This window comes from Zychaea mexicana (genome assembly GCF_025766255.1).
Source record: "Zychaea mexicana strain RSA 1403 chromosome Unknown BDB00scaffold_48, whole genome shotgun sequence".
In the NCBI taxonomy this organism is placed as follows: Eukaryota; Fungi; Mucoromycota; class Mucoromycetes; order Mucorales; family Lichtheimiaceae; genus Zychaea; species Zychaea mexicana.
In genome coordinates, this window is record NW_026516711.1 from 1 (window position 1) to 14,525 (window position 14,525).

The window sequence follows — 14,525 nt, forward strand, 5'->3', positions numbered from 1 at the left end:
CGAGGCTGTTTCCAAGCTTAAATCCAGGCTTCCTGAAGTTCTCAAGGCTGCCAGCAAGTCACCAGAGGAACCCGAACCTTACACGCTTTGGGGCATTGCCCTCGATAAGGATTTTTCCGATGAAAAGCTAAACGTTCTTTTGGTCAAGTTCTTGCGCGCTAGGTAGGTCTTTACTCGCATTTACACTATCAAATATGGATTTTGCATTGCAAAATTTACGTCTAACTGTTATGATGTATAAAGAGATTTGAACCTGGATTTGGCGAGCAAAATGTTGAGTGACAGCATAGCTTGGCGAAAGGAATTCAAGGCAGACAGTATCTTGGACGAAGAGTTTGATGAGTCTGTCTTTGGCGGTGTCGGGTACATTCACAAGACTGATAAAGAAGGCCGTCCTGTTTGCTACAACTTCTACGGTGAATTGGACCAGGAAGCCGTTTTTGGCGATTTGCAAAAGTATATGTCGTTTTAAGTTCTAATGCCTCAACATGCTGAATAACAAACCATGAGCTTATGTGTATATAATTTCTTGATCAACCTCAAGGTTCATCCGTTGGAGAGTTCAGCTTATGGAAAAGGGTGTCAAACTTGTCGACTTTGTTAATGTGGATACCATGGTCCAGATTCACGATTACAAGGGCGTTTCTATGTTTGGTCGTACGGCTAATTCCAAACAGGCCACAAAGGAGATTATCAAAATCATGCAGGACAACTATCCTAAATTTTTGGTAACTATAATTTTCCTTGGGACGAATCTTTGAAGAGAAAAAGCAGTGAAGCCTTTTCTGGTCGATGATGACATTTTGCTGTGTTTGGGCCAGATTCTAATATTTCATCATTAGTCAACCAAATTCTTTGTCAACATACCCTGGTGGGGCAGGTACGAAAATACATGCTAAGCTTATTCGTTTAAACCATATTTTAACTGTTTGTACCTGGTAAATAGCAAAATCTTCAAGCTAATTCGCCCACTGTTGCCAGAAGCTACTGTTATGTTAGTCAATGCTAGGTACAGCGGTATGACACTATATATAGATTTCAATGCAAATGGGCTTTTACTTCCGTACCCAGCAGCAATCTACTATGCACCTGTACCTATTGGAAATCGAGAACATTACATATTAACACTTCTGCATTCAGTCACCGATACACATCATTACCAATTTCTGTAATGAATTTAAGGAAAAGTGATGATCAGGTAATATAGAGATTGCTTGTTTATGGAAGTCCTATTTTTCTCTTCTTCTAGCTGTCAACTAAGGGCACAATAGAGTACAACACATCAATTAGTAGTAGCGATGATGAAGGTAGGCATGATGATGATGATTAAGATGGTGTATGGACCTTTGCGTTTTGTTTATTGTATTCAGTTTTGATCATGATACTTTTGCATATCACAAAATATCTTTCTGTTTTGGGCTGCTACCATTGTACCGCAATAGAATGGATTGTTGTGTGACACGTTCAAAAGCACCCTCCTCGATTAGCCTACCAGCAAATGCGCAGCATTAACGCATGTTTTAATTCTAGAAGTAACAGCTTATCCATCCCTTTATTTTATTATACAGCTAATTCATTTTATCATATAATATTCGAGACAAACGTCCGTGCCCTTTGTATCACATAATCCACTTATTATCCGACACATCTTCGAAAGACACATTCTCATTATAGGAACAGCTAGTACGGTTTTGAGTCACATCTTCTTGGAATAGAGAAGCAACGCTGTCAGAATTGTTTTCTGTGCATATGTGCTGAAATGATAGTTGATCCACTCACTGCAAGTTTTTGCTTTAAGTCAAGATACATTAATTGTAGACTTTTGTTGTTCCACACTGTAAGCGTGTTACACTTGCGAGCACGTAAGCCATCATAAAAACCGTTTCTAAGGCTGCTAAGAAAAAGCAAAGATGGTGTCATATACATAGAACCCACTGCTTTCGCAATACATATGGCCAAAGAAGTAATATGCAATGTTGAGCTCCCGGTCTCCGCTGCGTGTAAATTTTCCCGGCCGTAAGAAAAGTTGCGGCAAGAACTCTTTTATATTTTCAAGAAACAACGCAGATCTCGCTGTACTTTATGCTATCTGCTCAAGATTTCAAACACCAGAACGCTATCAATGTCTTTGCGGGCCATCATCGTAAACACTACGGCCAAGAAACCGTAAGCTTTTCTTCAAACAGCAACAAGTTTGAAAGGAGGACGGAGGGGATGGGGGAACGATCGATCAGTTTATCAAATCTAACTTTCTTTATTTACGTAGCAGGTAGATTGCTTGACGTTCAGTAACGCGTTCCATTCTCGATTTCGCTAAAACGAAATGTTCTTTTGTGAATTTTTCTAACAAAAAAAAACCACTCCAAAGCCGCCTACAATGGATGATATATTACAAGCGTGTGAAGGTCCACCACGGTTGTTTACGCGTAAGTTTCATATAGCGTACATTAACACGCTTTACACATAGGCTTTCGAGTAATTAATGCGAGTGGTATGTTCCTGCAAACAAAAAAAAAGTCCGTGATTCCCCTGTAAAGTCATTGCTGGATACTCAGCTACCCAAGACTTTAGCTCAAGATTATTACGTTGGTACGTTACCAAGTTGACAAGAGAGTATATGTGCGCATGGATAAGGATGAATGATCAACCTCGATACATTTGCATTTGTTAGCTGTTGCCGTCGCATATCTCAAAGAAAAAGCAGAGCAACTTATAAGTACCACAGATGTATGTACCCCTTTTCCTTCTTAGTATTTGTCAATTCTAATGAAAATTACTGACTTGTGTGAATATCTTAGGAGGGATGGGCCCATCTTGTCAAACAATTCTACCAGATATATGACACCATTAGTAAGCCGCTTGATATGACATTGCTCATGTAATACCCACTTTATAAGGTTTTCATATAATACATGCATGTTATATAGAATAACTGACAGAGACGATTTGGATATGTACAATTACAGGGACAGTCCGCTTTGGTCACCCGAACTGAAATCACGCCTTCGACAAGCATGTAGTAAATACTTGTCTGGACTACTTGAATCCATGCCCAATTATATCCGTGCACGACGCACATTTTACATCAACGCTTGCCGATTTTTCGAGACCGTCTATGCACATGAACAAATCATGCTTACCGCGCCTGCCTATGAATCGTTCGACGCCTCCGTTTTTTACGCAACACTAGATCAAAACTTGCCACCGCTCGTTGATGCAGCACGAATGTCGGACGATATGTTACAACAACAAATCGATCATTTATTGATAGAAGATCCACCACAAGCTTTAGATTGGGTTATATCACCAGAAGGGGAAGGAGAAGAACGAGGAACATCGACAGTAGGAGCAATTGGGGATGTAGAGACAGCGCAAAAATCCATTGGCGAGTTTAGTCAACTTTGTCTACAAGCGAACATGCTAGGCCTGGCGCCACATATTAATGCGTTTGTCTATGATATGGCGAGCGAGCGGTTCCATTTGCCTGAAGACAGTTGGGATCAGGTCATCACTGAACATACGTTACGAAAACAGCTGCTCTGGATGCGACTGGTGGTGTTGCCATGGTACTCGCATACACTTCAAGAACTAGATGTACAAGATGGATCCCAAATACGTAAAGCAAGTCGCGCGGAATGGTACGATTTTTTGCGGGATAAGATTGTCCTGGAGCATACATTGTACAGAGCCTTTTATGAAACTCGGTAAGTGTAGAATCAAAGCTTTCGCATATCTTGTTCAATCATTTTAATCAATTACCTATATAACCTCCCCATCATAGCGTCGAACGGATATTTGACATCATTACCGAATACCCTTCATCTAAACCTGTTGTAGAGGATCTCAAGGTAAGTTTATAAATCGTGAAGTATATGCGCGAAGCAAGTCTTTGATGGTGTCATCTGTTTGTGATTTTTAAATAGTTTATTGCAGATAAGAACTCTGCCGATAAAGTAACACAGTGGTCAAGCGTACCGAATCGTATAAAAGATGCTGTTTTAAATGAGTAAGTTATTTCTTTATACTAGTTATGAACTTTTCTCTACTATAAACTAAACTACTACTTAATAGGTTCCGCACTCGACTACTACGAAACGGCACATGGGCAGCTGATATTCTTCAACAATATATCCTATGCATTCAATGTCTCAAAGTCATCGATCCAACCTGTTCAATACTTGTTCCAATTATTGAGACAGTACGAGACTATTGGAGGTATGGCTATGCAAAACTCTGATCGACCTCAAAATAGCACGGCCGAGCTTAACAAATTTTCGTACTTTTTTCTCCTGCTCTAGCACTAAACGAAATGATGTTGTACCAGCTGTCGTGGATATGATTCGGGAAGGGGAAGAATACGGGCTGGATGATGATGAAAACATATATGAGTTTACTGAAGGTGAAATCGAACAACAAGATAATAACAAAGATGAGCGAGGTATGTGGATTAGCTTATACTCTACTTGCGAGGCCCCGGAAAACTGATAAAAACTCTTTTCAGAGCAACTTTTAAGGTTACAACAAATGACGCTAGATCCAATGGCTATGCTTATTAGCATCTGTGGCTCGACTACCGAGTTTGTGGAACAATATCAAGACAAACTTGGCAAGGCACTGATGATGTCTAATAACTATGATACCGATGAAGAGGTATGCCCTTGATTTCTCTTTTAAAAAAGTATACATCTTTGATGTTAACAATAACAAACAAATGTTTATAGATGATCAAGTTAGAAATGCTAAAACGACGATTTCCAGATAACACAATGACGAGTTGTGATATCATGATCAAAGATATAGCGGAAAGCAGGCGGCTTGATCGACAAATACACGAAGATGCGCAAGGAGTTCAGTCTATATTTCATGGCATGATATTATCTCGGCACTACTGGCCTGAGAAAGGAGAGGACGACGATGACAACGACGATGATGATGAAGATATCGTCATGTACGGGGAAAATCAACAAGAAGGAACAAAAGAAAAGAAACCAGCAACGCTACTGGATGATGTGGAACAAACTTTACAGGCATATGTCGATAAGTTTAAACACTACAAAGCGAACCGCAAGTTGCATTGGAAACCGTCACAGGGATCTGTATCGATTGAATTGGAGTTCCAGTCTAGAACGGTGGACATGATAGTAGATCCTATTTCAGCCTTAGTCATCTCACTGTTCCAGGGCAAAGGTATAAATAACCTCAGTACACATTGATATGAAGTGAGAAACTGCCTCTCTAACATGACCTTTTCTCCCCGTTGTCCTATTCTCTCTCTTTACAGGACAACGATACACGGATGAAGAAATAGCTAGCAAGATCCAAGTAAATTTGAACAAGGTTATGGGGAGCTTAGAGTATTGGGAAAAGGAAGGGATACTGATGTTATCGAACGATTGTAAATACCAACTTGTCGAAGAGTAAATGCATAATCTATATCCACATAGTATAAAGACCAAACGAATCCTATTCTTTAAAGTCTGATCTCTTCCAAGAAAAAAGACAACTAACAGTTAAAAAGACAGAAGAGTAATAGATACAAGCATGAAGCAACAGAAAGGAGTGAATTCCAGTAAGTTGGAACTAGTACATGGATGAAAAACAGGGATATGTAAATAATAATAAAAAACATGAAGAAAAGAGTGTGTGGGGATAATCTTTTTTGCGTGTGGATGTGTATTTACGAAGTAGAAAAGTAGAAGAAAAAAAGAGGAGGAGCTTTTTTAGGCAAAAGGATTGGCAGCCAACACACGCACAACCGGGGGCGGCTTGATGGTTTCCACAATCACAGCAACCTTGATTCTGTCAAGTGCTTTAAGAGTTTGGGACGATTGTTCGGTGCTGTAACCTGTGCTATCCGACAATCTTGTACGCAAAACTGATGCTCGTCTACCCACAGGTCGTCGCACCTCTTGTTCCTGCTGCTTTTGTTCCCCGTCCTTCTTATTGAGCTTGGATGTTGGCACGACAGCAGGTGCAGCTGTAATCTCTTGCTTCATTTCTTCAATAAGTGCTTCCTCATCCAGCTCGTCCTCGTCTTCCGATTCGTAAGTCTGATGATGGCCTGTGGGTGTGGCTACGCCCTTTTTCCAATACAGTGTCAACGCGTTTAATTGTTCGTCAAAGTTGGACCGCCAGACAGGCAAGTGTGCCAAGTGAACCCGTTTCTCAATATTCAAATCGGGCACCAGTACATCGAAGTATTGGTCAAACACAGCCACCACGGTAGCGTCGCGAAACACCACAATGCTGTCTGTAGGCGGTTGTTGCTTGGCACACAAGTAACGCGACAGGAATAGCAAGCTGGTCTGTTCTCGGGTAACACGCGCTGCGTTCTTTTTCACGTTACAGTGCTGTGCTAACTTTTGCACAGTATCGCGATCAAGGTAGAATTGTTTATCTAACAAACAAAATAATAGCATATAACGATTAGTGGCCCCGTTCTTTTTTAGAGTTGAGAATTGAGAGAGACAGCAGAATATACCATCGTTGAGAACCGAGTCAAGTTGACGGTGAACAATAATGTCCGCGTAGCGACGACTGGGTGCCGTGAAATGGGTAAAAAGCGGAACATTAAGCGCGTAATGGGAATATTTCAGGATATCAAGAGTGCCAGTGCAATAGTATTTGGGTGAGTTGAATGTCTTGAGCAAAATCGAAGTCACTAGCTTGCGAAGAGGAGCATCGTGGATCGAAGTGATCGAGTGCTCAATAGTGCTTGCATTGGACACATCCAAGCTGACGCCTAAGTGACGAGCTGCATATGCTTCCAGTTCGCGCTATATATCATATATGTCTGTCAGCTCCTTTTTTTGCCTTTCATCGCCTTCATCCAAATACAAGGTAGAAGAGAAACTTACAATCTTGCGGTCCACGGGAGGCGGTTGGCGACGACACAATGCTTGTTCGGGTAAATGGCTGGAGATCTTTTGTGCCACACTAATGTTGGCTTGCAGCAAAAATTCTTTCATGTATGTCGCTGCTGCAGGACGAGTATATGTGGAGACGTTGGATGGGGCAATCTGATGACCATACTCAAACGTGAATTCCAATTCGTCGCGCATCTGGGTCATTGCGCCGCCTTCCTCCAATCTCATATCACGCATAGCAGATCCAATCTTGGCGAGCGTGCGGATATCTTGCTCAACACCTTGGCAAAGATCAGAGTTATCGGATACACGCTCAAGAAGCGATTCGCTGTCTATGGCCTTCTGTGCGTCTTGATGTGACAACTGGGCATCCGATCTTTCATGTATAAAACGCCGTAGATCAGTCGTCTCTTCTGGCTTATAATATACATATCATAATCAACAGAAAATTAAAAACGTACCGGACAACGGTCTTGCCAATCCAAGTATCCAGGATCTTGCCTTTGGAAGTGATGGTCCATACCACCGAAATGGCCAATCTATAAAGAGAAAAAATGAATAATCGTCGCTTTACATATATCAGCTTATAGTTTTGTACATACCTCTTTTTACCAGGATCCAAGTTCGTCACTTGATCAGTGAGCTCACCAGGCAACATGGGCACAAACTTGTGCTGAAGATCCACACGGACGCCACGAGCACGTGCCTCTTTGTCCATGGCTGAATGTGGAACGATATAATGCGTCACATCGCTAACATGGACACCTACTTCAAACGTGTCTTCACTCAATTTGCGAACCGAAAATGCATCATCCAGTGCTATATAATATGCAATGTGTAAAAAGACAGCATCATTAAGTAATTGATATACAAGCAAACACTTTCTGTCCCGCCCCCAAAAAAGGGTGATTGTAACACAAAAGGTATATACCATTGGAACCAGCTGGGTCAATCGTAAACATGCGCTGGTCGGTGTAATCGCGGCGATCCTTTAACTCGGCTGCTGATAGCTCACACGTAGCAGCATTGGCTGGCAAGCACGACATGACCGCGTCGGAGAACGGTAGTTCAGATACATTGTTGTCAGCAAGAATGGCCATGACCTGCACGTCCAGATCTGTGACCTGACCCAATTCTCGCTCGAGATAACCAAACGGATGTAACGACGTGATCGGCCATCGCTTGATCGAGCCCTGAATTTACTTTGAGTGTTAGCAATATCGCCTGTGTGTAACGCTAATGGTGTAGTTAATATATTATGCATTACCACGAACAAACGGTTTCTGTAAGCATCATTGTTGTCCACAAAGTCAGCTGGCGCCTGCTCTATTGGGATGGCGATCAATGGAACACGCTTATCCGTGGCCTTGAACCAAACAATGCGAGGAGCTTCCTTTTTGGGAGTATCGCCTTCTGCTAACCGGGCTTCTTCGGCTGCCTTTTCTTCCTGAGCGCGCTTATTGTTGGGTCGCATCAATGTCAGTGTTCTAGACTCCATGTTGTTAGCTTCTTTCCTTGAGAGCCCATGTAGCATTAACGGTACTTACCCCGAGAAGTCTTGATTCTGCGCACGTTCCAAAACAGCCACAACCACGCCAGAATACTTTGGCTTGGCCGTATCGATATCATCATCCCCGCCGAAAATAATCTCATTTTCATCCTCTTCATCCGGCATGCGTGTGCGTGTTTGGCCACCGTTGCGTACCAACTTGGCTTCTTCCTTTTCTTTCTTTTCACGCAGTACCTTTTCAACATCAGCAAGACGCACTGCAACTACATCACCTTCCAATGCACGGTTACGGTCGCGCGAACCGCACACGTACACATCGGCATCCAAATCCTCGCACCATACATAGGCATCGCTTCGGTTACGTTTGTTGACGCGCAAGATGCCACGAACAAGTTGGCGCGAGCGGAACAACGGAGGTAAGGCAGAGAAGGGCAAGTGCGCAATAAAGAGCGGGCGCCGTTGGTGAGGATTGGCATCATCCTTGGCAAAACTGACGCGCGTAGGTGTGAATGGCACCAAGTTGAACGACTGATGGGTGGCGAGCGGAGGTAAAGTGGGTACCGAGCCTATTGAAAATTTTAAAGTTATGATCCCAAACACTCTAAACTCCAACACTCTTCTCAAAATCAATCCAATCAATCTTTAACGAGTCTTCCACTTACTCGAACGCCAATCATAGTCCAAATTACGCGAGGATCGGCGGCTATGCGAGATCTTCTTGTTGCTATCCTCCAGCGTCAAGGGCTTGTTGAAGGTGAGACGACGCGCACCCTTACCGGATCCAAACATTTCTGCATTTTCGGACAAGGTTGGTAACTGCTGCAACGACGTACGTTTACCGCCGGCTCCAGGAAGAGACGACATATCAAAACTGTTGCCAGACGATTCAGAGTAACGACGGCGACTTGCCGTTCTGATTGGAGCCACATTCTCTTCATTCAATCCGACATGTCTGGAGGTGGAATGACGTCTCGGCATGCTCATCAACATTTCTTTAATGGAAGGCTCATCGCCGTCATCATCGTCATCGTCGTCGTAGTCCACTTCTTCTTGTCCTTTCCCTTGCTTTTGATCTACACTGGTGCCTTCGATCTTTGCAAATGTGCCCATCAACTTCGCTTCCGCTTCAGCCAGCGCAACGTCACGCAAAGCGACAGATGCTTCCAAAGTACTTGTCATGCTACTCGCACGTCGGCTACGTCTGCGCGCACTTTTGTCAATATTACGGAGCTCCTGCACTGTATTTTGGACCATGTTCTGCATCGTATCTGGCCCACTGATGCCGTTTCCGAGTGAAAGCCGACGACTGTAACTCGATGTTGATGATGATGTGCTACCATTATTGGTAGCACCGCTGATGCTGTTAGAGCGGGCTGTAGCGCCGTTCGTATTCTCCTTGAGCATGACAGGAGGCAGACCTTTTAAGGTGTTGATCATGTCCTGAAGCGAGTCGACGGTGACCTTTTTGTCCTCGGATTCTTCAGACAGGGGTTGCAATCCGAAACTTTTGCGGGATCCAGAGTTGGTGAGCATCACGGCCGAGCGCGAGCGTTGATGACCACGTGTAAACGGGCGATCCTTGTTGGGTGGCGCGGTTGATTTTTCGAGGAGTGGGGCATAGGTGTTAAACGAGCGGCGCTTATCTACGATGCTCGACGACGAGTTGGACGACGAAGGAGGTGGTGCTGCCCGCGGTGGCGATGAAGACGCGCCTTGGGGTGGCGAAGGCTAATAATAAAAACCACATGTTAGATGTTTGATCTCCTTCCTCTATGCTGTCTTCCTTTCCAACCCACTGGCCTCTCGCTTACCTTGCGTTCGGGAGGGTCAAAAAGACCTCGAGTACTTTCGGGAGCGGTCTGGTGCTCTAATTGAATAGGGTCGGACTCCATCAGCAACAACTTTTTGGGAATGAAGTAATGAGTTTTTTAAAAAGGACCGAGATGTCAGCTTGTAAAGACGGTGGCGGGTTGGTAGAGGAGGGAAAGACAGAGAGAAAGAGGAAAAGACAGAGAAAGAGAGGATAAAAGAGAGCGTAAAGAGGATGGGTTGCGGAAAGAAAGATAGAAAGAAGAGAAAGAGAGTGGGTAAGCAAGTGTGCAAGGCCAATCCTCAAACTGCAAGCAATCATTCAACTCATTTGCGAGTCTGAATTCCGCATAGAGAGAGGGCATGGTGCTTGTGCGACCTGCTCGTAAATCATCACTCTTCAACCTTTTTTTCTGTGCTTCAAAAATATCAAGTCAAGAAAATAACCTTTTTTCTTGTTTTCCCCTTTTCGTTCCTGAGTTTAATGTATGCCAACGCCCATTCCACAAAGCGATTTCCTACTGCATGTCGCTTCTTTTCTCAGGGCAACTGTCGTGCCGGTGACGAATGCCTGTTTGCTCACATTCTGCCCATCAAAGGCAGTCCAAGCAACCTCTCGCACGACCTGCTGTTTGGCGACCTAGACCGTGTCGACGCGATTGCCAACCGCAACGACATCTGTCACCATGCCGATAGCGAGGCATCAGCCTCAGAACCACTGCACCCACAACCATTGCAACCGCCAGAAACAATACCAGCAACAGCAGAAGCAGAAGCTATGACAATAGCACCAGCATCACTAGTACAGCCACAACAGCGAAAGAGCATTAGCACAAGCAGTGAAACGCATTCTATACACAAGGCAATTAGAGATTTAGAACTCGGTCAGCTTGAAAAGAACTACAAACCGTTTTTCCAACAGCCTAGGTACATATTTAGGCGGTGTCTGGCTCGGGATGTTTACCTGGAATTGCTGTAATAACCAAAAGTCATGACGTCTAGCATCAATTTCAAGGACGCATATACGGTCTTGAATATAAGCTTACCAATACCGGAAAGTAACGGTGATCCGTCGGAACTGCACCTGCAATTGCTTATCCCATACGACTATCCACAGACGCAGTGCACAATACAGATAAAGAATGCGGATATTGCAGCAGGAGTTAAAGGGTACATCATAGATGATAATGGAAGGACAAGAGAAGGCGAGCTACAAGAGAGTAAACAAGGTAGAAGAGAAAGCGCTGACGACAGATCCCATGCCGTTTTTGTTTTCTCTCAGGTTCATTGAAAAGTCGTTTGAAAAATGTGAATGGCAGCAGCAACGGCACTTGACACTGCTCCAGCATCTGGACTGGTTGAAATCCAACTTTGCAGTGCTCCACAGTCAAGCCATCACAGGCTCATAGAGTACAGCAACCCCTTTATAACTTCTTCATGCACACACACACACACATACACACACACGCATTGCACGCCATTTTCCCATATATCATTCCATGCACACAAACACGCATACACTCATATATATCATGCACACACTCATACGCCATCACACTTATTTTTCTTTGATCTTTTCACCCCTCTCGTTCACACACACCACGCCCCTCTTTGCACTCGAAACGTATAGAGGACTGGATCTCAAATAAGCACGAAACATCATTGTAATTAGTACAGAATAACTATTTCTCCTTTTTTTTTGTCTATAATACTATATATTTGTATGCTTTGTTCCTCCAACCTAAAGACACCCGAGTGTCTTACAAGACCCTTTTTACAACTTGGCAGCAGAAGAAGCGGCTGCATCGACAATCTTTTTGTTTGCTTGCTTTGCTAATGCATTGACACCAAAAAGAGCCGTTGCGATCCACACCTTGACAGTTATACTACCGTTCTTGTTCGAGAACGTGTGTCGTCCGACATCGACCAACGATTTGTGGCTCGTGAACTGGAACGTACCGAGCGACTTGCGGAAAACCATTGTTCGGCCAGCTCCCTTTCGTCGACCCAAACGACCCGAGACCTGATACTTGACACCCTGGATTGCGCTCGTCAACTGACCGTTCGATACTTGAGGCAGCAAATTGTTCCACTGAACAGCAAATGGCATATCGTGAGGTAATGGTGCCTTCACTAAGGGCACACCCCGCATAAAAGATCGGTTCAACTGAGCCCATGACTTGGAGTTGGCGTTGGCGGTCAAGTATTTAGACAGAATTTCGGCATTCAAATAAGGATAGTGCAATCGAATAAAGCGCACGTCGACGTATTTGTTGGGGTAAAGACCGCCGATCAATTTTTCCAAGGGTTCAAGCTTGAATTGCGACAGGTCGCCAAAATTGGGGTCGGCATAGTAGTACATTTGAATAGTGACACGCGAAGGTGAATGTTTGAACTGTGGGGTCGATGTCAGTTGTTTTTGGAAATAGTGGCGAAGCGCTTCTTTGGCGGCACCGTCCTTTTCCCACATAAAGTTGTTGCGGTTGTTGCGGGAGAAGCAGTATATCGATGTGTCCCAGTCTTGCTTGCCCTTAAGGCTCAAGGCCTTGATGCTTTTGGACATTGTGCTGTGTGATAGGTTGGAAGACAAGTAAAGAAGGTTGTTAAAATTGCTTTGTCGGTCAGTTAATGTTTATCGAATGTGACGACGAATTTTCTGGTGCCACAAAAATGCAAGGCAACGCAGCAGATACGGTCAGTCTGAATTTAATGGAAAATTCAAGAGCTTTCTTATTACTGTACACGGATAACTAGTAAGCTTGGTTTTTACTTTGGTATTTGCTAGGCCTTTAGTGACTTTTATATCCTTAGTAGGCCACAGCAAGGCCACAGCAACCCTCGAAGCCAGTCATTATCAATTTGAAGCTCGGTGCGAGGAACCGAGTTGCATCATCAGATTCCGCCAAAGTCAGCGTACTACAACTCTGAGACGAGCGTCTCGTCGATCACAAAGATCGAAAAAAATCACAGTCTTAAGAGTACATAGCATCCTTGTTGAAAAGAATGCTCAAGATTATGAAGTTTGAGCTTTTTTATGCGGCAAAAGCATTTTGAGAATAGCATTGCCGAGCAGCCTGAGCGACCATAAGAACAGGACGCCTTTAATCGACATATTCTCTTTGCCTTTCTTTTTTTTCTCTCAATCTGATTAGCACCTAATAGAGCATAGTAATAGGTGTAATAGCCTTCAATTTTCGAATTCATCTCTTGCAAGTATCTCTTATCGTTAATAGGAACGAGTGTTAATTGCAACAATGGTCTAGCAAGATATGTATTGTAAAACAGTAGTGCGATTTTATGTTTGTTTGAAGTGCTACATATAATAAAAAAAGAGCTTGTTCGATGGGTATATTTACGTAGAAAGTAAAGTTGTCTTCGACTGCTGTGTCAAAACTTTTGGGCAGCTTGCACCTTGCAAACGTATTTTGAGTAACGTATGCAGCAATCCAGCTTATGTTTGCTTAAGCATCGTGTCGAACACATCTCACGTTTGTTGGTCAGTGCAGTTAGCAAGTTATCTTTGATGCAACCCTTACGAGATCTACGATGTAATTCCATTTGAAAATCTTAGTAGCCTGTGTGAGAGTACATTTCTCTCTTACTTACTCTTATTATGCGTAAACTGGTTTATACACAGCAGTTACAAAAAGGCAAGTAGAAGGAGGAACGGAGACACTTGTCTATCTCCGTTGATATACTACTACCTTTCACTGATTACTCCATCTAGTCAATCTATCACTCATTAAGTTATCGTCACTGTCTATCATATGATAATCCTAGTAGAAAAGACATTGTCAAAGCAACACATTCAATGTTACTTTGAGTCTGAGATTCCAGTCTTTTTCCTTTCTTCGGCTAAGGTACATACATTAAACAACGAGAAGATAAGTCGAGGTCACAGAGCCCAAGTTCCTCGGTTAACGATATCTGCACAATGGAAACCACCCGGGGATACACCGTCAAATTTTCCAAAAAGCGTAAAATCCTCGTTTAAATCTATGGCCATCGCTCAATGGAGAAAAAACATTGTTTATGCCGTTCGCTCTCTTTCTCTCTCTCTCTCTGTGAAATATTAAGGTCAATGGCACTTTTTTCTCATGAGAGAAGAATTGTGAAGAGCATAGCAATTCCCCGGATCTTCTAAAAGCACGTTACACAGATCTAATCCTATCATGAAAATCTACAAGATTGCAAAAAGACCCTTTTGGATTAATTCAAAACTTTATGGTTAACAATGTCACACACTGCTAGTAGAAGCAATTCTCGGAGGCTCCCAAACACCGTCTCCTGTTTGAACTGTTTCAATTGTATCGTTGATATAACCTTCCGGCAGCGTTTGG

General features: G+C 43.3%; 5 protein-coding genes across 5 annotated transcripts; 3 read left to right on the plus strand and 2 right to left on the minus strand.

Annotated features, from left to right (window-relative positions):
* BDB00DRAFT_435090 (CRAL-TRIO domain-containing protein) lies at positions 1 to 1,474 on the plus strand (the record flags this gene model as incomplete). Its single annotated transcript, XM_053117381.1, has 5 exons — positions 1 to 162; positions 244 to 456; positions 545 to 728; positions 843 to 880; positions 947 to 1,474. Coding segments are annotated over 5 exons (823 nt in total), but the record flags the coding sequence as incomplete, so codon positions are not given.
* A 1,093-nt stretch (positions 1,475 to 2,567) lies between these two features.
* BDB00DRAFT_435156 (uncharacterized protein) lies at positions 2,568 to 5,467 on the plus strand. The gene is made up of 9 exons (XM_053117382.1): positions 2,568 to 2,727; positions 2,799 to 2,878; positions 2,967 to 3,704; positions 3,782 to 3,848; positions 3,924 to 4,006; positions 4,072 to 4,215; positions 4,299 to 4,438; positions 4,502 to 4,650; positions 4,722 to 5,467. The coding sequence occupies exons 2-9, from the start codon at positions 2,865 to 2,867 to the stop codon at positions 5,211 to 5,213; spliced, it is 1,827 nt and encodes a 608-aa protein (XP_052978596.1). The 5' UTR covers positions 2,568 to 2,727; positions 2,799 to 2,864; the 3' UTR covers positions 5,214 to 5,467.
* Positions 5,468 to 5,720: 253 nt separating this feature from the next.
* BDB00DRAFT_883467 (uncharacterized protein) lies at positions 5,721 to 10,268 on the minus strand (the record flags this gene model as incomplete). Its single annotated transcript, XM_053128234.1, has 10 exons — positions 5,721 to 6,397; positions 6,482 to 6,776; positions 6,858 to 7,242; positions 7,328 to 7,405; positions 7,469 to 7,685; positions 7,798 to 8,059; positions 8,134 to 8,353; positions 8,414 to 8,942; positions 9,039 to 10,104; positions 10,188 to 10,268. The coding sequence occupies 10 exons, from the start codon at positions 10,266 to 10,268 to the stop codon at positions 5,721 to 5,723; spliced, it is 3,810 nt and encodes a 1,269-aa protein (XP_052978597.1).
* Positions 10,269 to 10,583: 315 nt separating this feature from the next.
* Positions 10,584 to 11,875, plus strand: BDB00DRAFT_828541 (uncharacterized protein). Its single transcript, XM_053123864.1, has 3 exons — positions 10,584 to 11,112; positions 11,188 to 11,355; positions 11,468 to 11,875. The coding sequence occupies exons 1-3, from the start codon at positions 10,670 to 10,672 to the stop codon at positions 11,592 to 11,594; spliced, it is 738 nt and encodes a 245-aa protein (XP_052978598.1). The 5' UTR covers positions 10,584 to 10,669; the 3' UTR covers positions 11,595 to 11,875.
* On the minus strand, positions 11,863 to 12,816 carry BDB00DRAFT_828545 (uncharacterized protein). The gene has a single exon (XM_053123865.1). It carries the CDS (start codon positions 12,746 to 12,748, stop codon positions 11,960 to 11,962), a length of 789 nt encoding a protein of 262 aa, XP_052978599.1. The 5' UTR covers positions 12,749 to 12,816; the 3' UTR covers positions 11,863 to 11,959.
* Positions 12,817 to 14,525: the final 1,709 nt, after the last annotated feature.